Source organism: Oncorhynchus mykiss, chromosome 9 (assembly GCF_057628025.1).
Source record: "Oncorhynchus mykiss isolate SJ-2025 chromosome 9, ASM5762802v1, whole genome shotgun sequence".
NCBI lineage: Eukaryota > Metazoa > Chordata > Actinopteri > Salmoniformes > Salmonidae > Oncorhynchus > Oncorhynchus mykiss.
The window spans coordinates 25,264,225-25,287,327 of record NC_143030.1 but is presented as its reverse complement, the minus strand read 5'-3'; the positions used below and the strand labels follow the sequence as shown (position 1 = coordinate 25,287,327).

Sequence of the window (23,103 nt, the reverse complement as noted above, 5' to 3'; positions counted from 1 at the left end):
ATATTCAATGTTTTGCATCTATTACGTTACTTAATGATGAGAGCCCCTTGAATCTCTCAATCAATAAAACAAGATTACTGTTGGCAGGCATCACTGCTGCTATCATTCTTTTGAGGTTCTAAGACCTCACTCTCTCCCATTTAACCAGTGGATACATTTACTGTTAGAAGTTATAACATTAGAATTATTGACAGTGAGAATGAATGGTGCAAGTCAAGGAACAATTGTGGCCTGGACAAATATACTTCTCTATAAAGAACAATCTCAGCTGAAGTCCAACACAATTACTGTGCCTTCAGGAGGTATTCATACCCCTTGACTTACAGTATTGCACATTTTGTTGTGTTACAGCCTGAATTCAAAACTGATTAAATAAATAAAATATTCTCACCCATCTACACACAATACCCCATGACAAAGTGAAAACATGTTTTTAGACATTTTAGCAAATTTAATGAAAATGAAATATATAGACACATTTACATAAGCATTCACACCCCTGAGTTAGAATCACCTTTGGCAGTGATTACAGCTGTGAGTCGTTCTGATAAATCTCTAAGACCTTTGCACACCTGGATTGTACAACACTTGCAAATTATTATTTTTAAATTATTCAACCTCTGGTTGGTTGTTGATTATTGCTAGCAGGCAATGTTTAAGTTTTGACATAGATTTTCAAGCTGATGTAAGTGAAAACTGTAACTAGGCAACTCAGGAACATCCAATGTCGTCTTGGTAAGCAACTCCAGTGTATATATGGCCTTGTGTTTTAGGTTACCAGGTTTTCCTCTAGGATTTTGCCTGTGCTTACCTAAACTCAGCAAAAAAATAAACATCCTCTCACTGTCAACTGCGTTTATTTTCAGCAAACTTAACATGTGTAAATATTTGTATGAACATAAGATTCAACAACTGATAAATAAACTTAACAAGTTCCACAGACATGTGACTAACAGCAATAATGTGACCCTGAACAAAGGGGGAAGGTTCAAATCAAAAGTAACAGTCATTATCTGGTGTGGCCACCAGCTGCATTTAGTACATCAGTGCATCTCCTCCTCATTTGACTGCACCGGATTTGCCAGTTCTTGCTGTGAGATGTAACCCCTCTCTTCCACCAAGGCACCTGCAAGTTCCCAGATATTTCTGGGGGGAATGGCCCTAGCCCTCACCCTCCGATCCAACAGGTCCCAGACGTGCTCAATGCGATTGAGATCCGGGCTCTTCGATGGCCATGGCAGAACACTGACATTCCTGTCTTGCAGGAAATCACGCACAGAACGAGCAGTATGGCTGGTGGCATTGTCATGCTGGAGGGTCATGTCAGGATGAGCCTGCAGGAAGGGTACCACATGAGGGAGGAGGTTGTCTTCCCTGTAATGCACAGTGTTGAGATTGCCTGCAATGACAACAAGCTCAGTCCGATGATGCTGCTTCAAGATGGTTTTGATCACGCGGACTGGGATACATTCCGGGTAGCTTCCAAGAATAATATTGACGAATACACTGTGACGGAGACTGAGTTTATCAGGAAGTGTATAGGAGATGTTGTACCCACTGTGACTGTTAAAACATACCAAGGCAAAGGGTGGCTACTTTGATGAATCTCAAATTATTCCATATGTGTTATTTCAGTTTTAATGTGTTCACTATTATTCCACAATGTAGAAAATAGTCAAAATAAAGAAAAACCCTTGAATGAGTAGGTGTGTCCAAACTGTTGACCGGCACTGTACTTTTTAGTCAAACTAAATTCTCTCTCTATTGCGTTTGACTATTGTTGTATACAATGAATGCCAACCTTAGTAAGCAGAAAAAGAACACAACAATAGTCTACTATAATAACTACAATGATAAGAGACCACTATTTTAGCCATTGTAGAGTAGGTTTTCCTCAAAGGCCAAGTTTGCTCTCCACCATCCTTGGTCCTTCTATGGGGTTAGGGTTTACGGCACACAGAAGAGCTGTACAATTGAGTACAACCAACAGAATCAGCAATCTCTGTAAAGCTCTGTAAAGCCTGGAGGGTCCCTCACCGTAAATAAACTGGCTATTAAATGTAATACCAATTGTTGTGTAAGAGAAAACACCACGTTGTTAAACATAGTGTTCAATTTCACATGTCAGAGGAAATATTGGGCTGTGTTCTTTAATGAGTCTCTAACTTTTTATATTTCCAATAAGGGAGTTATGAGCTCGATTATGCTCACTATTGGAAATTAAGGTACCTGACGCCAAAGGATAGGCAGCACAGAAAGGTAAATGTGTTAAAATATTATTTAAATGCATAATTCCTTCCTCCTTTCTGATAGTGACATCACATAATTGGTGAAAGCATGCTAGTGGAAAGGTTTATGACACCAATCCAGTAAATTCAGGCTACTACAATGACACTGGAGAGAATAGCAGCCGTTTTACGGGCTTCTGACCAATTGTGCTATTATGTGTGTTTTTTTGAGCTGATCATAATTTATTTTGCACATGTTTCCCGCATCATTTTCTATGACCAAAAAGAGTTTCTGGACATCAGAACAGCGATCACTAACCTCGGATTTTTGCTTCAATGAGTCGGAGGCAAATGACATAGTGATCATCCCAGACCAGGCCCAAATTCCTGACACTCGAAGAAGGAAAAAGCGGCGCTATAGAGGCCGGTGTGTGGGATACCTGACGAGACCACGTCAGCGAGTGGATAAACCCCCTCTACCGTCCGTTATATTGGAGAACGTGCAATTACTGGAAAATAAACTGGACGAGCTCTGTTAGAGACTATCCTATCAACGTGATCTGAATAACTGTAATATCCGTTTCTCCAAGTTGTGGCTGAACAAGGACATAGAAAATATAAATCTAGCTGTTTTTTTCTATACATTGGCAAGACAGAACGGCAGCGTTGGGCAAACTCGGGGGGTGGTGTGTGTCTCTTTGTTTTCAACAGCTGGTGCGCTGTAAGAAAGTCTCAAGGTTCTGCTCACCTGAATATGAATACCTCATGATAAGCTGTAGACCACACCAAGAGAGTTTTCACCTATATTATTTGTAGCTGTTTACTTACCACCACAAACCAATGCTGGTACTAAGACCACACTCAATGAGCTGTATAGGGCCATGAGCAAACAACAAAATGCTCACCCAGCAGTGGCGCTCCTAGTGGCGGGTGATTTTACTGCAGGAAAACTGAAATCCTTATTACTTAATTTCTACCAGCATGTCACCTGATGCTAAGCTACAGGACTGTTTCGCTAGCACAGACTGGAATATCCACAGAAGATGCAATCTCTATTGCACTCCACACTGCCCTTTCCCATCTGGACAAAAGGAACACTTATGTGAGAATGCCGTTAATTGACTACAGCTCAGCGTTCAACACCATTGTGCCCTCCAAGCGCATCACTACGCTAAGGACCCTGGGAATGAACACCTTCCTCTGCAACTGGATCCTGGACTTCCTCACCGCCCCCAGGTGGTGAGGGTAGGCAACAACACATCTGCCATGCTGACCCTCAACATGGGGACCCCTCAGGGGTGCGTGCTTAGTCCCGTCATGTACTCCCTGTTCACCCATGACTGAGTAGCTGTGCACGACTTGACTAGCTGCATCATCGCTTGGTATGGCTGCTTGGCATCCACCATAAGGCGCTACAGAGGGTAGTGCATACGATCCAGTACATCACTGGGGCCGAGCTCCCCGTCATACACGTCCTCTACACTAGGCGGTGTCAGAGGAAAGCCCTAAAAGTTGTCAAATACTCCAGCTACTCAAGCAGTAACAGAGTGCCAAGTCTGGGACCAAAAGGCTCCTGAACAGTTTCTAACCCCAAGCCATAAGACTGCTGAACAGTTACTCAAATGGCTACCCTGACACGCACGCGCACACACACCCACACACCCCCACACACACACACACATGCGCTGCTGCTACTCTGTTGATTATCTATCCTGATTGCCTAGTCACTTTTACCCATGCCTACATGTCAATATTACCTCAATTACCTCAACTACCTCGTACCCCTGCACATTAAGTCGGTATTAATCTTCCTATATTGTTTTTGTCTTTTATTATGTTACTATTTTCGTTTATATTTGTTCATACTTTTTAACTCGGCATTGTTGGAAAGGGCTCGTAAGAAAGCACATTACAGTAAAGTCTACACCTCTTGTATTCGGCACATGTGTAATACAATTCAATTAAATTTGAGGTTAGTGATTTCTTTTAGGAAGTGTGGAGGAAGGATGCATTGTAAGAGTATTGAAACCGAACAAGGCTCTATAGTTTACAACCAAACGCTTTCTCCCTCCTTGATTAAAGATGAAATTATCATGTTTGTTTATACATGAGGCGGTTAGAGTCTCGGATAAAATCTCCCTGTATAATCTCTAGACGAATGACTGAAAAAGGGATATTTACTTTTTGGACAGTTAACCTTTGAATTATGTCTGATTTCTCTTTGGCCTGGGGATGAGATACACTTTAATAAGGGTTAAGAGCGTGTGAACTTTGACCAAATCTCAGTTGTGCGACATACATTATCTGCAGAAATACAGACCAGAATGCAGTGTGAGTCAGTCAGAACAAAGCTAAGCTGAAACAGTCGGTCGCAACATTGATCATAACAAAGACCTTTCGTTGTGCTCTGAAAATGACTTTCCATTCCTTGTGAAAATACCAGCCTTGGAATTAAAATTCAATGTACATAAGGTGCAGTAACGGTTGGGGAAGCTTGGCAGTCTGCCACATTTTGACCTCATGGTTTGGAGCTGTGGTGGCACAGCCCACAGAGAGAGAGAGAGGAGTGAGAGAAAGGCACAGAGAGAGAGGCAGAGAGCGAGAGAGAGAAAGAGGTTGACTGCAGTTCCATCACACACAATGCCCCTGAAAGGACCCCGGCGCTCTAGCACAATTCTGCAGCTTCACCAACAATCAGTTGAACTCAAGTTCATCTATTTAGATTTACTCCCATTGTGTTTCGCACAGAATCTATCTAGCAATAGCGAGCGGGGGTAGGAATACAGGGGATTTATTGGGCTTTAAAAAGGTATTTACAGCCACATTTGTGGAGTGACTGCAGAGAGCAATGACTGTGAGGGGAGGAAAAAAAATTTAACTTTACGTTTGGCCCCTGCCACTCTGCGTCAATCAATCAAACCCAGTAGGTTTCATCGTCTGATGAAATCACAGAAATAGGATTATGTCTTTGTGAACGCCACAAACCAAAGACTAGGGCTGTTGCGGTGACCGTATTACCACCCCACCGGCAGTCATGAGTCATGACCGCAGTCAAATTCCACGTGACCATTGAGTCACGGTAATCACCTCTTATGCACTCTGGACATGCGTTGGCTAACGACGTCCATCTAACCACTCTGATATCAATGCAAAATAAATTGAAAATCACATAAAACCGTTTCATGTTTTTAAAACTCACCTCATTGTGATCTATCAATTTGAAGAAAGATTTTCAACAATAGCTTGAAACTGAGTGGAAAACATGGTCATTGTGGATGTTGCTTCAAAGCCAAACAACAAAATGGACAGTGCTTTCTAAGGTGATGCATTTAAAACACTGCATGCAGAACGCCCATACCCATATTAGAGCTTATTCATACACATAGACCTGAATATGAGCCCCCCCAAATAAACTGAATTGAAATAATGATTGTGCCGTTATACAATATAGCCTAATAGCCTACCACATATTACACACAGAAGAAAAACATTTTAAAAAAATGGAATAGATTTAAGATGTCTTTGGCACATAATTGGTCCAGCTTATACTCCAAAATTAAAGAAATTATAGTAATCGCCTTTGAGTGCGGACTGTATTACAGTGCCTTGGGAAAGTTTTTGACCCCTTGACGTTTTCCACATTTTGTTACGTTACTGCCTTATTCTAAAATGAATTAAATATTTTAAAATGCCTACGCAATATACACAAAATACCCCATAGTGACAAAGTGAAAACAGTTTTAGAAAATTGCGCAAATATATTTGAAGTAAAAACAGAAATACCTTATTCACATAAGTATTCAGACACTTTGCTATGAGACTCGAAATTGAGCTCAGGGGCATCCTGTTTCCATCGATCATCCTTGAGATGTTTCTAATACTTGATTGGAGTCCACCTGTTGCAAATTCATTTGATTGGACATGATTTTAAAAGGCACACACCTGTCTACAGTACCAGTCACAAGTTTGGACACACTTACTCATTCAAGGGTTTTCTTAATTTTTACAATTTTCTGCAATGTAGAATAATAGTGAAGACATCACAACTATGAAATAACACATATGGAATCATGTTGTAACCAAAAAAGTGTTGAACAAATCTAAATATATTTTATATTTGAGATTATTCAAAGTAGCCACCCTTTGCCTTGATGACAGCTTTGCACACTCTTGGCATTCTCTCAACCAGTTTCTTCAACTAGTCACTTGGAATGCATTTCAATTAACATGTGTGCCTTGTTAAAAGTACATTTGTGGAAGTTATTTCCTTCTTAGTGCCTTTGAGCCAATCAGTTGTGTTGGGAGAAGGTAGGGGTGGTATACAGAAGATTGCCTTATTTGGTAAAAGACCAAGTCCATATTATGGCAAGAACAGCTTTGAAAGTTTCAGAAGATTGGCTTATTTGCTAAAATACCATTTACATATTATGGCAAGAACAACTTTGAAAGTTTATTTATTTGTTTTATCTATTTTTATTTAACCTTTATTGAACTAGGCAAGTCACATAAGAAGAAATTCATATTTACAATGACGGACTACCCCGGCCAAACGTTAACCCGGACGACGCAGGGCCATTGTGCAGTCACAAAAACAATCAAGAGCTATGATGAAACTGGCTTACATGAGGACCGCCACAGGAAAGGAAGACCCAGAGTTACCTCTGCTGCAGAGGATAAGTTCATTAGAGTCAACAGCACCTCAGATTGCAGCCCAAATAAATGCTTCACAGACTTCAAGTAACAGACACATCTCAACATCAACTGTTCAGGAGGAGACTGCGAGAATCAGGCCTTCATGGTTGAATTGCTGCATAGAAATGACTACTAAAGGACACCAAAAAAATAATAGACTAGCTTGACTAAACACGAGCAATGGACTTTAGACCGGTGGAAATTTTAACTTTGGTCTGATGAGTCCAAACTATAGATTTTTGGTTCCAACTGCCGTGTCTTTGTGAGACGCAGAGTAGGTGAACGGATGATCTCCGCATGTGTGGTTCACACCATCAAGCATGGAGAAGGTGAGATGGTGTGGGGGTGCTTTGCTGGTGACACTGTCAGTGATTTATTTAGAATTCAAGGCACACTTGACCAGCACGGCTTCCACAGCATTCTGCAGTGATACGCCATCTCATTTGGTTTGCGCTTAGTGGGACTATCATTTGATTTTCAACAGGATAACAACACACCTCCAGGCTGTGTAAGAGCTATTTGACCAAGAAGGAGAGTGATGGTGTGCTGCATTAGATGACGTGGCCTCCACAATCACCCGACCTCAACCCAATTAAGATGGTTTGGGATGAGTTGGATGGCAGAGTGATGGAAAAGCAGCCAACAAATGCTCAGCTTATCTGGGAACACCTTCAAGACTGTTGGAAAATCATTCCAGGTGAAGTTGGTTGAGAGAATGCCAAGAGTGTACAAAGCTGTCATCAAGGCTTAAGTGTGGCTACTTTGAAGAATCTCAAATATAAAATATATTTAGATTTGTCTAAGACTTTTTGGATACTACATGATTCCATTTGTGTTATTTCATAGTTTTGATGTCTTCGCTATTATTCTACAATGTAGAAAATAGTTTTACATTTTTTTTTTAAATATATAAAAAAACTTTAATGAGTAGGTGTGTCCCAACTTTTGACTGGAACTGTATATAAGATCCCACAGTTGACAATGCATGTCAGAGCAAAAACCAAGCCATGAGGTCGAATGAATTTCCCATAGAACTCAGAGACAGGATTGTGTCGAGGCACAGATTTGAGGAAGGGTACCAAAAAAATTTCTGCAGCATTGAAGGTCCCCAAGAACACAGTGGCTTCCATCATTCTTAAATGGAAGAAGTTTGGAACAACCAAGACTCGTCCTAGAGTTAGCTGCACGGCCAAACTGAGCAATCGGGGGAGAAGTGCCTTAGTCAGGGAGGTGACCAATAACCCGATGATCACTTTGACAGAGCTCCAGAGTTCCTCTGTGGAGATTGGAGGACCTTCCAGAAGGACAACCATCTCTGCAGCATTCCACCAATCAGGCCTTTATGGTAGATTGGCCAGATGGAAGTCACTCCTCAGTAAAAGGCACATGACAGCCCACTTGGAGTTTGCCAAAAGGCACCTAAAGACTCTCAGACCATGAGAAAAAAGATTATATGGTCTGATGAAACCAAGATTGAACTCTTTGGTCTGAATGCCAAGCGTCACGTCTGGAGGAAACCTGGCACCATCCCTATGGTGAAGCATCATGATGTCAGGGTGCTTTTCAGCAGAAGGGACTGGGAGACTAGTCAGGATCGAGGCAAAGTTGAAAGGAGAAAAGTACAGACAGATCCCTGATGAAAACCTGCTCCAGAGCGCTCAGGAGTGGCTTCGGGACAAGTCTCTGCATGTCTTTCAGTGGCCCAGCCAGAGTCCGGACTTGAAACTGAACTAACACCTGAAAATGTCCAACAATTGTTTATAGACAAATTATTTCACTTATAATTCACTGTATCACAATTCCAGTGGGTCAGAAGTTTACATACACTAAGTTGACTGTGCCTATAAACAGCTTGGAAAATTCCAGAAAATTATGTCATGGCTTTATAAGCTTCTGATAGGCTAATTGACATCATTTGAGTCAATTGGAGGTGTACCTGTGGATGTATTTCAAGGCCTACCTTCAAACTCAGTGCCTCCTTGCTTGACATCATGGGAAAATCAAAAGAAACCAACCAGGATCTCTGAAAAAAAATTGTAGACCTCCACAAGTCTGGTTCATCCTTGGGAGCAATTTCCAAAAGCCTTAAGGCGTACCACGTTCATCTGTACAAACAATAGTACGCAAGTATAAACACCATGGGACCACGCAGCCGTCATACCGCTCAGGAAGGAGACGCGTTCTGTCTCCTAGAGATGAACGTACTTTGGTGCGAAAAGAGCAAATCAATCCAGAAAAACAGCAAAGGACCTTGTGAAGATGCTGGCGGAAACAGGTACAAAAGTATCTATATCCACAGGAAAACGAGTCCTATATTGACATAACCTGATAGGCCGCTCAGCAAGGAAGAAGCTACTGCTCCAAAACTGCCATAAAAGAGACAGACTATGGTTTGCAACTGCTCATGGGGACAAAGATCGTACTTTTTGGAGAAATGTCCTCTAGTCTGATGAAACTAAAATAGAACTGTTTGGCCATAATGACCATCATTTTGTTTGGAGGAAACAGGGAGAGGCTTGCTAGCCGAAGAACACCATCCCAAGCGTGAAGCACGGTGGTGGCAGCATTATGTTGTGGGGTACTTTGCTGCAGGAGGGACTGGTGAAATTCATATCGTGAGGAGGGAAAATTACGTGGATATATTGAAGCAACATCTCAATACATCAGTTAAAGTTAAAGCTTGATCGCAAATGGGTCTTCCAAATGAACAATGACCCCAAGTATACTTCCAAAGTTTTGGCAAAATGGCTTAAGGACAACAAAGTCAAGTTATTGGAGTGGGAATCACAAAGCCCTGACCTTCAATCTATAGAAAATGTGTGGGCAGAACTGAAAAAGCGTGTGCGAGCAAGGAGGCCTACAAACCTGACTCAGTTACACCAGCTCTGTCAGGAGGAATGGGCCAAAATTCACCCAACTTATTGTGGGAAGCTTGTGGAAGGCTACCCGAAACGTTTGACCCAAGTTTAACAATTTAAAGGCAATGCTACCAAATACTAATTGAGTGTATGTAAACTTCTGACCCACTGTGAATGTGATGAAATAAATAAAAGCTAAAATAAATAATTCTCTCTACTATTATTCTGACATTTCACATTCCTAAAATGAAGTAATGATCCTAACTGACCTAAGACATTGAATCTTTACTAGGATTAAATGTCAGGAATTGTGAAAAACTGAGTTTAAATGTATTTGGCTAAGGTGTATGTAATCTTCCCACTTAAAATGTATGTAAATATGATATTTCTATATAAACATTTTTATAAATAAGCAAACATTTCTAAAAACCTATTTTTGCTATTTTTTTGTCGATTGATGAGGGAAAAAAAGAGATGTAATCAATTTTAGAATTAGGCTGTAACCTAACAAAATGTGGAAAAAGTCAAGGGGTCTGAACACTTTCCGAATACACTGTATTATGATTACTGTATGGACCTTATGGTTGCCTTATCCTATGCTCCAATCTTTCTATCTACGAGTCTGGGAGTTAACGTATAGGCCTAGGTGATGCTGTTGGTTCATTGATTGTGATTATAGAGTTAGCCTACAATTATGGTGCATTTGTATTTGATTTTTAATAGCCAGGTGAAAGCTCTGATCCCTTATTGATGTCACCTTTTAAATCCTCTTCAATCAGTGTAGATGAAGGGGAGGATAGAGGTCAAAGAAGGATTTTTGAGACATGAGACATGGATTGTGTATGTGTGCCATTCAGACGGTGAATCGACAAGACAAAATATTTAAGTGCCTTTGAACGGGGTATGGTAGTAAGTGCCAGGCAGACTGGTTTGAGTGTGTCAAAAACTGCAAAGCTGCTGGGTTTTTCACACTCAATATTTTCCCATGTGTATCAAGAATGTTCCACCACCCAAAAGACATCCAGCCAACTTGACACAACTGTGGGAAGCATTGGAGTCAACATGGGCCAGCATCCCTGTGGAACGCTTTCGGCACCTTGTAGAGTCTATGCGCTGATGAATTGAGGCTGTTCTGAGGGCAAAAGGGGGTGCAACTTAATATTAGAAAGGTGTCCTTAATATTCTATACACTCAGTGTGTATTAAATGGATTTATTAGACTTTTTTAAATGTAGGGGCCTAGACGTTCCAAAGTCTTGCATCAGTGGCTTGTAAGTGTGATGGTGTGGAGATGCTAAACAGAATTTTATGACCGCCGCAGTCCTACCAAAGACTTCTTCTTCTTCTCCGGTCAGATGAGACTTTGGCGAATCCTGGCCGATGAGTCGTGTCACCTTGTCTGCGAGCAACTGAGATTATATTGTGTTTGCGAGAAGCTGACCTTTTCCCGAGCAGCGTCCATTTTAAATAGGAAAATTATTGCCGTTCAGAGATATGGAGGCGCGGGGACGACGAGCCTTTCAATCAAGCCCGCTGTGACTGGATAAATGTTTCATTTTCACTTTGCATTAGGCAGATTGGAAGGATTGTGAGATTTGGGTTTCCCGGGTGTGACCGGTGAACAGGTTCTCCACAGGAAGCTATCTTTGGTTTTTTTTCCTGAATGCCAGCTGCCATGTGAGGACTGGCTTTCCTGAAAGGCAGGTTGGCAGGGCTGTGACACTTTTGTAATGACTGGATTAAAGGGTTCCGGGAAAATAACATTACATGGCGAGACTTTGGGCTTAAATAAACTCCCTGACACATTACACAATGAGTGACACAATGAGTTTAGAGGGCATCCAGCCTCTCTCAGGCACACGAGCCTACACTGTTGGGGTAGCATACGCTAACAAGCATGTAGATTAATGGAATAATTTCCATGTTTTCATATACAATGTACCAGGGGTGACTCAGTCCAAACCGGGACACCCAGTGATGTATTCACTGTGACCATGAAGCATAATCAAAAGTTGAAAGTCTTTAACATACCAACCTTTTGTTCTGAATGACAGAAAGCATTTGAATTAATCGAAATCATGAATCCTTCTCCGATAACACCTCCAATCTGACCCTAATATGCAAACAGATAAGAAACAAGCCTCATGTTTACCTCGTATTCCTGCGAAAACTTTAGGTTGTCGTTGGCTTTCAAACGCTCCAGATGATCAGCTAGGTCCAGGATGGGGATCGGTGGGTGGCTGGCCATGCCTGTCAATCAAACGGGCGAGAGGTCAGTCGCCAGGGGTGAGGGGTCGATACCACGGTTACAACCAGTGAATCATTATAAAAGCAGCATGTGTGTAACAGGGGGATGGAGAAGTGGATCGTTGTTAGGCTATTTTTTCACTCAAAGCAGTGGCATGCTCATAGGAAGATATGGACAGGAAAGGAAGTCAATGAGAAGTCATCGAACAGACTTCCTGTAAAACTTCCTACTGTGAGAGAAGAATGTTATTCACACCGAAGCGGCCGGTGGGAGATAGCATGACGGAAGACATACTCACAAACAAACAAACCAAACCACAAACAAACAAATCACGAAGTTAGGTCAAGATGTTGTCTGCTTTGAGTGATGACATGTTACTAGGGGGTGTAATTTTTTAACTCTGCCTCCTGCGATGGATGACATGGCAATAAGTAACGTGTGGATTAGATGGGGGTGAGATTGACTACAAGTTTACGTAGAAAGGAGGAGGAGAGGGGGATGAAGGGAAAAAAACAGAACAAAACAAAAGAGAGAAAGAAAGAATGTGGTGAATGCATAAACAAGACCAACTAACTTGACAAATGGAGGTTACTGGGGTAACCGGGGTCACCTGAACCTGCGGAGGAAACGGCGGTATAAATAAAAAGTCTTAGACGATCTTAGAAATGTGATGAATGTTTTGTTTTAGGGGTAGAAACCGTTGGGGAAGGTAACTGACGGAAACTAGAATTATACACTATCATCTAAATGTCACATAGATCTGTTAGTAACGCACACATTGACATGCTAGAAGCTAGCCTACGCCACCATGTGTAAATCGGTGGGAAGGACATGAAAACACTCAACAAAACAGAGCCAGGAAACAATTCGGAGACGTTGAAGAACTGAGTCAAGCGATCGCACAATCCTATCATAATGAGATCCATTCTGACCATCAGATATCCTACAAAGTCTGCAGGCAGGAAGTTTCACCTTGCATAAAAAAACTTTGGTGGACTTTACTTTGACAAGGTAGAACTGACATTGTAAATAGTGTTAGCACACAGGCTACCAAATGTATTCTGTATAAGTTGTTTGTGGTGAAGGTATGTGAGAGAACAGAGAAGAGAGCAGAGAAGGGGGGTTGTGTGGGGTTGACCGAAGTCACTATGTATGTCCAGGCTTAAACACAGCTCCCGAAACGTTGACTAAGGACAAGTGCTGTCACCCAGTACCAGATAGCAGAGGTTTCATAATAGCCGGGACACGGTGACGGTTTTCCCACTCTCCCGCCTGAGACAAGTGTCTGCAAGGGCAAGTCAGTGGTCTTTTCATCTACACTGATAACACAAGTGGGCATTAGCTAATGGAAAAAGCGAAAAAGCAGGGCCTCTTTTCTCCCGCACTCACTCGCTCTATTTCTCCAAGAGGGTGTTTCTATCGGCCCCTACCACTCAAGACCCATTTTCAGCCGCCGGTTGACAATGGAACTACCACTCGCCGCGTGGCGCCATGCACACATCAAGCATCCTCAAGATGGAAATAAGCATTGAGGAGCAGCGAGGTGAGAGAGGGAGGAAAAGAGGGAGCGAGGGAGGGAAGAGAAACTAAGTCTAATGTAGCACCAATCAGAATTTGAGAAGAAGCTCTAAAAGAGAGAGACAAAGATGTTTGGACCGCTCGAGCAACTCGAGAGCCACTTTGAGAGGCTCTTTGGAAAATGAGAATGGTGTGCGAGACTAATCAAGATGGTTGTAGAGGATTCTGGAAATAGGGAAAGTGTGGTGGTTTAGATCACTCTGAAGTCCTCTTCTCAAAGTGAAAACGAGAGGGGGAAAAACGCCCCCTTTGCCAAGTTTGACATTTCCAGTAATGGATATAACGTCATTGAGAGTAGGGGTTTCATAAATATGCATAATCTTTCAAAAAAAAATCTGCCTGCGGCTGGGATATTTTATTTCCTTTTCATATGAGCTGACCTGAAAAATGTGGCTTTGATATTACATTATTGTCAGTCCCCGAACACCTGTCCCACTGCTCTCCCTGCCAGAAGAACTCCAGTACCAAGTTGAGCGTGTCTCTTCACTCAAAAAAATAAAAAAATGCATTGGCTATCCAAGGGACAAATGGACTGTGACAGCCATCTTTTCTCCCTCGGCAACAAAAAGGGGTCACAGAACCAGGCAGCTCAGGCATAACCGCTGTTCACCTCGAAGGTCAAAAGGGAGGGGACGTTTGTGTTCACAACTTGTCACTGGCCCACTCTCCACCGTCCACTGCCTCATGTACAGGATGTAACATGGCACTGTGACACTGACTTCCAGCATGCTACACTGTCACTTTGAGACTAGTGTTAGCTTGGCAAAGGCTGCACCGACCTACAGATGTAGGATCTTAATTTGATCACTCTTTTGTTGCTGAGAATTTTCCTTCACAGCAGTGTAAACGTGTAGTGTATTCAATGTTTAAAAATATTTCCACTTTAAAATGTCAGTCTTGATTTGCCATAATGAAACATTTATCAACCCCACATAATAATTCACATTTCCTGTTGCTACAGGATTATTTTCATGCTATAGCAAACTGTCTCAAATAAATATCCTACATCTGTAGGTGGCCCATGAAGACAAGGATGATGGTAACTGCCATGAAAGTATTAGCTTTGCACTGCTGTCTTCAGCACGTCTCTTTGCTCTCTCTCTCTGTCTCCTGGGAGGAGTTAATCAGTTTTGACCCTGTGCATCTTTTCCCCACCACCTGTCCATTTTCCATCATGTCCGGCCACACTTTGAACAATGACCCCCCCTGAATGTTGTAGTCATGGGAACTCTGTGAGAAGTGTTGGTTTAGCATTTAGGTGTCGACTTTTAAAGAGGTCATGCATGAGCAAGCACATCGCAAAGAGGAGACATTCACACACTTTCCCAATGATAACAAACCAGATTTGATATATTACATTAATTCTGCTGCTTCACTTACTAAGTCAGGTGAAGATAAGTAACTACAGCCATCTTAATATAAAGCCATCTTAATTTGACTAAGATGTCCGTAATTTCTTAAATCATTGAGTGATTATGGATCTAGGAAGCTTTGCAGTGGTTTGTGTGATTTATGTTTGCTATCACAAAATTCCCTTACCAGGCGTTTGGAAGTTCATGCGTCGAAGCTCCACAGGGTCGGTGGGGTTATGAGACGGAATCTCCTTGCTGTTGGGCAGACTTCCTTTTCTAGCTTCGGATTCTGCCCTTTTCCTGTGGGGATAAAACATGAATACTTAAAAAAAAAAGTTTTGTGTTCTATAGTTTTTTCGGTGCATTTTCATCCCTTTTGAAGATATTTCCCTAAATGAAATGACATACGTATAAAATGTATACATTTTCCATATACAATGTCTTGATGATGAATTACATCTGATGGGTTCCAGCATAGTTTAATCCGCCAGATTGTGTTATGTTTTGTATACATGGGGATGAATGCTACTCTTAGTGGGACATATATCTTAATGTTCAAGTTGATCAGATTCACATTTCAAGAAGCATGAAGTTAAAGCCCAGTAAAGAACTTTAGGGCATCTTTAATTCATTCCGATAATGGGAATGCGGTCTAAAAAATTCCATATCATGCTTATGAGAGGATAGAGAGGTGCCATAAATACACTCAATCCCTCTATTAACCTTCATGGCATTGGGAGATTTTTATCAATTAAATATAATCCATCTACTTGATATAATGCTTTTGACCACTTATTTATAAAACTGTGCAGTCTCTGACAAAGAGCTTTGACAAAGAGATCTGCCCAAAGACTCATACGTCAAATACGGTGACATTCGATCTGTCTAACGAGAAGTGTACAGAGTACAAGGGGGACTAGCACTATACTAGAAGTGACCTTTCAAAATAGTTTATCATCATTTGACCTCTGACCTCCAACCTCTCTTCATTAGGGTTAAGTAAAATCACTAACCTGTGACCTTTGCATTATATGGGAAGCAATGAGGCTTGTGTAAATAGCCTGGGGGGGGGGGGGGTGAATGGTGTAATGGTCAAAAACAACAGCAAGGATGAAATGGGTCGTGTGAGGTCATCGTTGCATGCGTCTGAAAACAAGTAGATGGGACCATACAGAATGAGTCATACAATTTGCTACATTTGGTGGAGAATGCAGGCATGAAAAATAAAGGCTGAATATGATAGCATGGGTACATCTGAACAGATATCTGAACACATACAATAGTCCATGTATGACATTGCAAGAGAACGGCAGAGTGTACCTACAACTTAATAGCCATCTAGCAATGCAAGGGCTCATTTGGTAAAAACACAGGGTTAATCCAATTGAAAGCTGAATAAAAAATGGAATGAAATGATTTGGGAGTAGGAAAGCTGGGCAAACGCTGTTAAAGTGTTACAGTACCGGTACAGTATAGTGCTTTCCCGGCCAGTGAGTACATTTGGCTGTGATGTAATGCTGTTGAAGAAATATATCTATTTGTGATATATTATTGGCATTCAATGTTCATGCCAACTAGCATTTTGAGAAGTAAGGAGAAAGTGTGGGGGAGCAGTCTTGGCATTGTAATGCATGTTGGTTCTGTTTAAGGCATGCAAGTCAGTTGTTTCTTGCATACAAGCGGTGAGACATTGAATCCAGTAGAAATCTAAGAAATAAGGATTTCTAGGGGTTGTGTTTATCAAGAAATTGTCCCTTTTCTATTGAGACAGACAGGACATTTAGACATGTTTGGTCAATGGAAAATGGAAATGGTGATATGGGTTTTCGTCAAATACGAAATAATATGACTATTTTTTATGTAATGTAGGGTGAGAGTAATGGAAGAATGGAAAGCACACATACATTTTTTGAAAATGAACTGTCCTGGCTGATCAAATATATGATGTTGATTCAAATACTATCATTTGGAACGTAGGTCAGAATTCAATCAATGCAAACAGCTGACTTTAAAAAGTGCTTTGGAATTGCACAGCAGTGGGGGAACTCACTTTCTGCAATGATTGAACTCTGCGCAACAAGCTAGAGGGTAGGACATGTCTGCAAAGGGATAAAAACAAGGGTTGAGGTGGGGATAGTTGTGGTATTGTCAGCCATATCACATCCTTTCACTCTTACCTGTCTGGTTTGCTGCTCCATTCGTAAGCAAGGAAAAGAAAGCATGATAGGATGTTAGCTGGCACGACAACGTGATCCGTCGCTATGACGACTTAATAATCCTGACAACAGTATCATGCCCCATGGCCGAAGTTGAACTACGACGCTTATATTTTATACTGTAATGCGTTATTTCCTGTTTAAGAAGAACAAACGTGTCTAACTACAAAAAGACAACTGAGCAACAACAATCGCATCTCAATGTTGGTTGGCATGCGATATTAGTGTCCCTTCACTACCGACACCACGCTCAATTATGTCACCTTGGGTACTTGTCGTTTTAAATCTTATAATCTCATCCCAGGTGCAATCCAAAGATGTATTGTTTATTTAGTCGTTTCAGGTGATTGTTTGTCACTCGAGCATGGAAGGGCTCTTGTGTATCTGATTACTGTATATCCTAAAGAATAACTACATCAAGACAACAACACAGGACAATTGTGATAATAATGATTACTAATTATACAAAATAATGTGCTTGCATAGAGTTCCTAAGAAAATACATAAAAAAGATTAGATAATAAAATTTGAGCTTAACGTTGTAACAAAAGCCACTTATGTTTGTTGTGATCTATAATGGGGTCTGGGACATAGGGAACCTTTACTTTCAGCTCAGATGAACATAAACAATTTTGTGACCTGTATCCAAGTGTGCATGTAGGTGTGCATCTTGCTGTGACTGATTTATACAGTTAATCAGCAATGCTGTGGGGCTATTATTTCATCCTTCCCCCCTGCCGCAACACACACAGTAACATGAATGTTGTCCTTTGCTCCTCACACAGGGCACCAATTCTACTACATACAAATGTATCTTAACAAGTGAAACATTTCCTGGTTATGTTCCCGGAAAGTCCCGACACGCTGGTGACATTGACTTAATAAACAAGTTGGTGACATTGACTTAGTAAACACGGTGGTGACATTAACTTAGTAAACACGCTGGTGACATTGACTTGGTAAACACGGTGGTGACATTAACTTAGTAAATACGATGGTGTCATTGACTTAGTAAACACGGTGGTGAAATTGACTTAGTAAACACGAAGGTGACCTTGACTTGGTAAACCCAGTGGTGACATTAACTTAGTAAATACGATGGCGTCATTGACTTAGTAAACACGGTGGTGAAATTGACTTAGTAAACACGAAGGTGACCTTGACTTGGTAAACACAGTGGTGACATTGACTTGGTAAACACGGTGGTGACATTGACTTGGTAAACACAGTGGTGACATTGACTTAGTAAACACGATGGTGACCTTGACTTGGTAAACACAGTGGTGACATTGACTTGGTAAACATGGTGGTGATATTGACTTAGTAAATGCTCTGGTGACATTAACTTGGTAAACACAGTGGTGACATTGACTTGGTAAACATGATGGTGACCTTGACTTGGTAAACACAGTGGTGACATTGACTTAGTAAACACGGTGGTGACATTGACTTAGTAAATGCTCTGGTGACATTAACTTGGTAAACACAGTGGTGACATTGACTTGGTAAACATGGTGGTGACATTGACTTAGTGAACACGATGGTGACCTTGACTTGGTAAACACAGTGGTGACATTGACTTAGTGAACACGATGGTGACCTTGACTTGGTAAACGCGGTGTTGACATTGACTTAGTAAACACGCTGGTGACATTGACTTGGTAAACACAGTGGTGACATTGACTTGGTAAACATGGTGGTGACACTGACTTGGTAAACATGGTGGTGACATTGACTTAGTAAACACGACGGTGACTTTGACTTAGTAAACACAGTGGTGACATTGACTTGGTAAACACGGTGGTGACATTGACTTAGTAAATGCTCTGGTGACATTGACTTAGTAAACACAGTGGTGACATTGACTTGGTAAACACGGTGGTGACATTGACTTAGTAAATGCTCTGGTGACATTGACTTGGTAAACACAGTGGTGACATTGACTTGGTAAATGCTCTGGTGACATTGACTTAGTAAACACGGTGGTGACATTGACTTAGTAAATGCTCTGGTGACATTGACTTGGTAATTGTTGTGTAAATCTTCCCAGGCGCAAACAGAAACTAGAGGACCCCTCTACGTTGATTCCATACCTGACAGTTAGTTCTTAAATCAAATAAAATCTTCTATTATTGGTCACATACACATGGTTAGCAGATGTTATTGTGAGTGTAGTGAATTGGTTGTACTTCTAGTTCCAACAGTGCAGCAATAAAAAACAAGTAATCTAACAATTCCACAACAACTACCCAAAACACACAAATCTAACTAAAGGTATGGAATAAGAATATATACATATAAATATATGGATGAGCAATGACCGAGCGGCATAGGCAAGATGCAATAGATGGTATAAAAAATACAGTATATACATATTGGATGAGTAATGCAAGATATGTAAACATGCTTAATGTGGCATTATTAATTATTAAAGGGACTAGTGATCCATTTATTTAAGTGGCCAACGATTTCAAGTCTGTATGTAGGCAGCAGCCTCTCTAAGCTCTACTCGGGTGCCCCTGGCATTGAACGACCCAAAACAGTCAACATGGAAGGACAATCAAATTGTCACCTACGCCTAGAGTAAGTAAATAGCCATAGGACTCAATGATGTTTGATTGCCTTCCGATTATAGTGACATATTTAACAAATACCTATGCATTCAGGGGTACTATGTTCTCGATTGGCGTTGAGTGAAAAACATATCTATTGATAGACTGACTATAAGCCCAGGCTTCACTTCTCTCAAGGCTGATTCTCCCAGTAATGTGTTAATACACTTTACAGTGCCATTCATGGTGGATGCTATGGAGACTGCTTCACTTGGCCCAAAGCAGTATTCAATCAAAGTGAAAAATATAAGAGGGAGAAGCTAGGATAGAGAGAAATGTGTCCCTGTTAAAGCACCAGGTCAACCGGGGGTCACAAAACAGGCCTGGAGCTTGGCTCTCTTGTGTATGTGTGTGGTTCTAAAGCAGCATGCACTGCCACACTGATACTCTGAGCGCTCCCCTTCTACGCTTGACTGATGGACGGTGGGGGCGAACGGTCAGCTTCCGCTGGAGGTTCAGACAAAGAGCTGCTCTGATGTCTTCTGTGTATGTGTGTGTGTGTGTGATTGAGTGTTTCTATCTGATAGGTAGACTGTTTGTGTGACAGTGTATTTGAATGTGCTTCGTTTGACTTTGATGATGCAAGTCTCTCTCTCTCTCTCGCTCTCTCTCTCTCGCTCTCTCTCTCTCTCGCTCTCTCTCGCTCTCTCTCACTCGTGTGCTTCCCTTTCTTTAGTCCTTACCTCTTGTACAGGAGGATGGCGATGACGATGCAGATGATGAAGACCACAGCGAGCACTGGGCCCACCACCCAGATAAGTCCCTCCTCCTCGTCAATGATTGGCTGGGGGTCAAGGTCAGCTGACACGACAGGGTCGGAGTAGGGGCTGGTGGCATACATGGTCTGGGAAGGAGAGGAAGGGGAGTTGTATTAGTCATCACTGTGTTATTTTATTGGGGTTCTCAGGCTACACTTTACATAAACTACTAGTGGAATAACTTATTTAATAACCACGCAATAGGCTAGTTCTAGATGCAGGTAGTGTAGAGTAGAGTAGAGAATGGGAAATAGTTTTATCACCACAATGTAGTTAGGTATCCAGGCAACAATAGGAAATATTTTTGTCTGACTCTAATGCCACTATTTCTCTGCCACCCATGACTTTGAAAACATATTCTGTGGTCCCAGTTCAGACTATGTTCCTAGGTTCCTGAAGTGATATCTTATTCCTGACTGTGTAGCTTTGTAGAAAAACAACCTGCACTCTCTCACATATCTATCAACTCTCACAGCTGAGCTCCAATCAATAGACCTCAGCCCTTCTGTGAGGCCACCGCAAGTTCAAAAGTGTCCAAGTTTCAACTTTTCCTCTTCAAGTACATGTATATTCGGTCAGTCTGACTTTCACAAAGACATCAGGACAACCTGTATGTGCCGAGTAGGCTAAGATTTGCCCATTGAAAGTTATTGTGTCAATGCAAATGTACAAATTCAACTATCCAAATGATATGGGCACGTTCGTAATATCCGTAACATCTCTCATTTGTGATTGAGTACATTTATGCCGTTCTGAGCGGAACGAGATAAAGACGGGGCTTTGGGGCAAAGAAAAAGCCAATCAGTGCTGTGGTGGGCAAATTAAAGATTTCCCCCCATTTTGTCTGCTCTCCCACCTGCCATTATCATCCTCCTAGATCTGCAGTCAAGACTGGCGGAGTCCAAGACAGACTCCCTTAAAACCTCCCAGGTCATCAAATCCATCATTCTGATGCATTTAGCCAGCTAATCATGCCCCTTTCTCCTTTGATCCACACTCTCCTTCTCGCCTCTCTCTCTCTCTCTCTCCCTCACACACTCACACACACACACACACACACACCCTAGCTACACCCTAGCTACAGTCTTGCCCTTTTTCAGGGACCAGGGCTCAAACGGACTTGACGTAACACATCCAGCCAAGGGACGTGCCCCCTGCCAAGATGCAATTGATTTCGGTCTTTGACGTTTAATACGCAACTTTAAACATGAGGGAAAATTATTCCTGGAAAAGGAAATCGACAGAGGGACGACTGTTGCGCCTGTCTGAACTAATTCCTTTATGGAGTGGGGTGTCTAAGAGAAGAGAAGGAAACAAAGGATGAGAGAGAGAGAGAGAGAGAGAGAGAGAGAGAGAGAGAGAGAGAGAGAGAGAGAGAGAGAGAGAGATTTTCTTAGAAAAAAGCATAACAAGGCATATACTTACATTTTCAGAGATCTCGAGGACAGCAAGCACAAAGAAGATGTACTCTTGGCCGTTGGCGAGCTGCTTGTTTTCAAAGTCCCCATAGATCTTGGTGTCTCCCAGAGTGAACTCGGTAGGAAGGTCTTTGAAGTAGGCAGCGATGTAGGCTTTGGGCTCAGCTTGCCTCCGGAAGCGAAGGCCTCGGCTTGTTCGATTAATCTCTTTGAGCAGCTAAAAGTGAAAAGAGTTGAGACGATGTAGCTAGACAGTCGATAAAAATGTTGTTTTGCAGTCATACACACATGGACACAAACACACACACAACTACGAATCTGTGTTACATCCCTTCTGATTACAAAAGCTCACACTACTGATTGCAACGGAAGAGGAAATATTCCCATTTGGATTTCATTTGTTTTATGCTGCAAGGATTTCAAGATGTGTGGATTTTCCGAAATGAGCTTCTATAATAATCGTGAATACTGTCAAAAATTTCAAAATGATTTCAAGTTTTAAAAATATATAATTTTTTGTGTTGTTGAAAGGTGACAATGTTTTGAAGTTCCAGTGGCATGAAATAGAATAGGAAGAGATGCCCTGCTCTGCTGTATGTGTGTGTGTGTGTGTGTGTGTGTGTGTGTGTGTGTGTGTGTGTGTGCGTGTGTGTGTGTGTGTGTGTGTGTGTGTGCATGTATGTCTCAGCCTCCAGTATTTATGCTGCAGTAGTTTATGTGTCGGCGGGCTAGGGTCAGTCTGTTATATCTGGAGTACTTCTCCTGTTTTATCCCGTGTCCTGTGTGAATTTAAGTATGCTCTCTCTAATTCTCTCTTTCTTTCTCTCTCTCGGAGGACCAGAGCCCTAGGACCATGCCTCAGGACTACCTGGCATGAGGACTCCTTGCTGTCCCCAGTCCACCTGGCCGTGCTGCTGCTCCAGTTTCAACTGTTCTGCCTGCGGCTATGGAATCCTGACCTGTTCACCGGACGTGTTACCTGTCCCAGACATGCTGTTTTCAACTCTCTAGAGACAGCAGGAGTGGTAGAGATACTCTTAATGATCGGCTATGAAAAGCCAACTGACATTCACTCCTGAGGTGCTGACTTGCTGCACCCTCGACAACTACTGTGATTATTATTATTTGACCATGCTCGTCATTT

The 23,103-nt window shown here is 41.8% G+C and overlaps 1 protein-coding gene across 22 annotated transcripts in view; it reads right to left on the bottom strand.

Annotated features, from left to right (window-relative positions):
- LOC110531736 (receptor-type tyrosine-protein phosphatase delta) overlaps positions 1-23,103 on the bottom strand; it is a 614,032-nt gene that overhangs the window by 37,133 nt on the left and 553,796 nt on the right. For 10 of the 22 annotated variants that reach the window (XM_090183809.1, XM_090183811.1, XM_090183808.1 and 7 more), the window contains 6 exons: positions 21,967-22,176; positions 20,467-20,627; positions 17,133-17,147; positions 15,143-15,255; positions 12,600-12,641; positions 11,930-12,027 (listed from right to left, as the gene is read on the bottom strand). In XM_090183809.1, the coding sequence (XP_090039935.1) occupies positions 11,930-12,027; positions 12,600-12,641; positions 15,143-15,255; positions 17,133-17,147; positions 20,467-20,627; positions 21,967-22,176 (639 nt within the window). Of the gene's footprint in view, positions 1-11,929; positions 12,028-12,599; positions 12,642-15,142; positions 15,256-16,418; positions 16,473-17,132; positions 17,148-20,466; positions 20,628-21,966; positions 22,177-23,103 lie in introns of all 22 variants that reach the window. The other 12 variants (XM_090183817.1, XM_090183818.1, XM_090183822.1 and 9 more) reach the window with 4 other exon arrangements.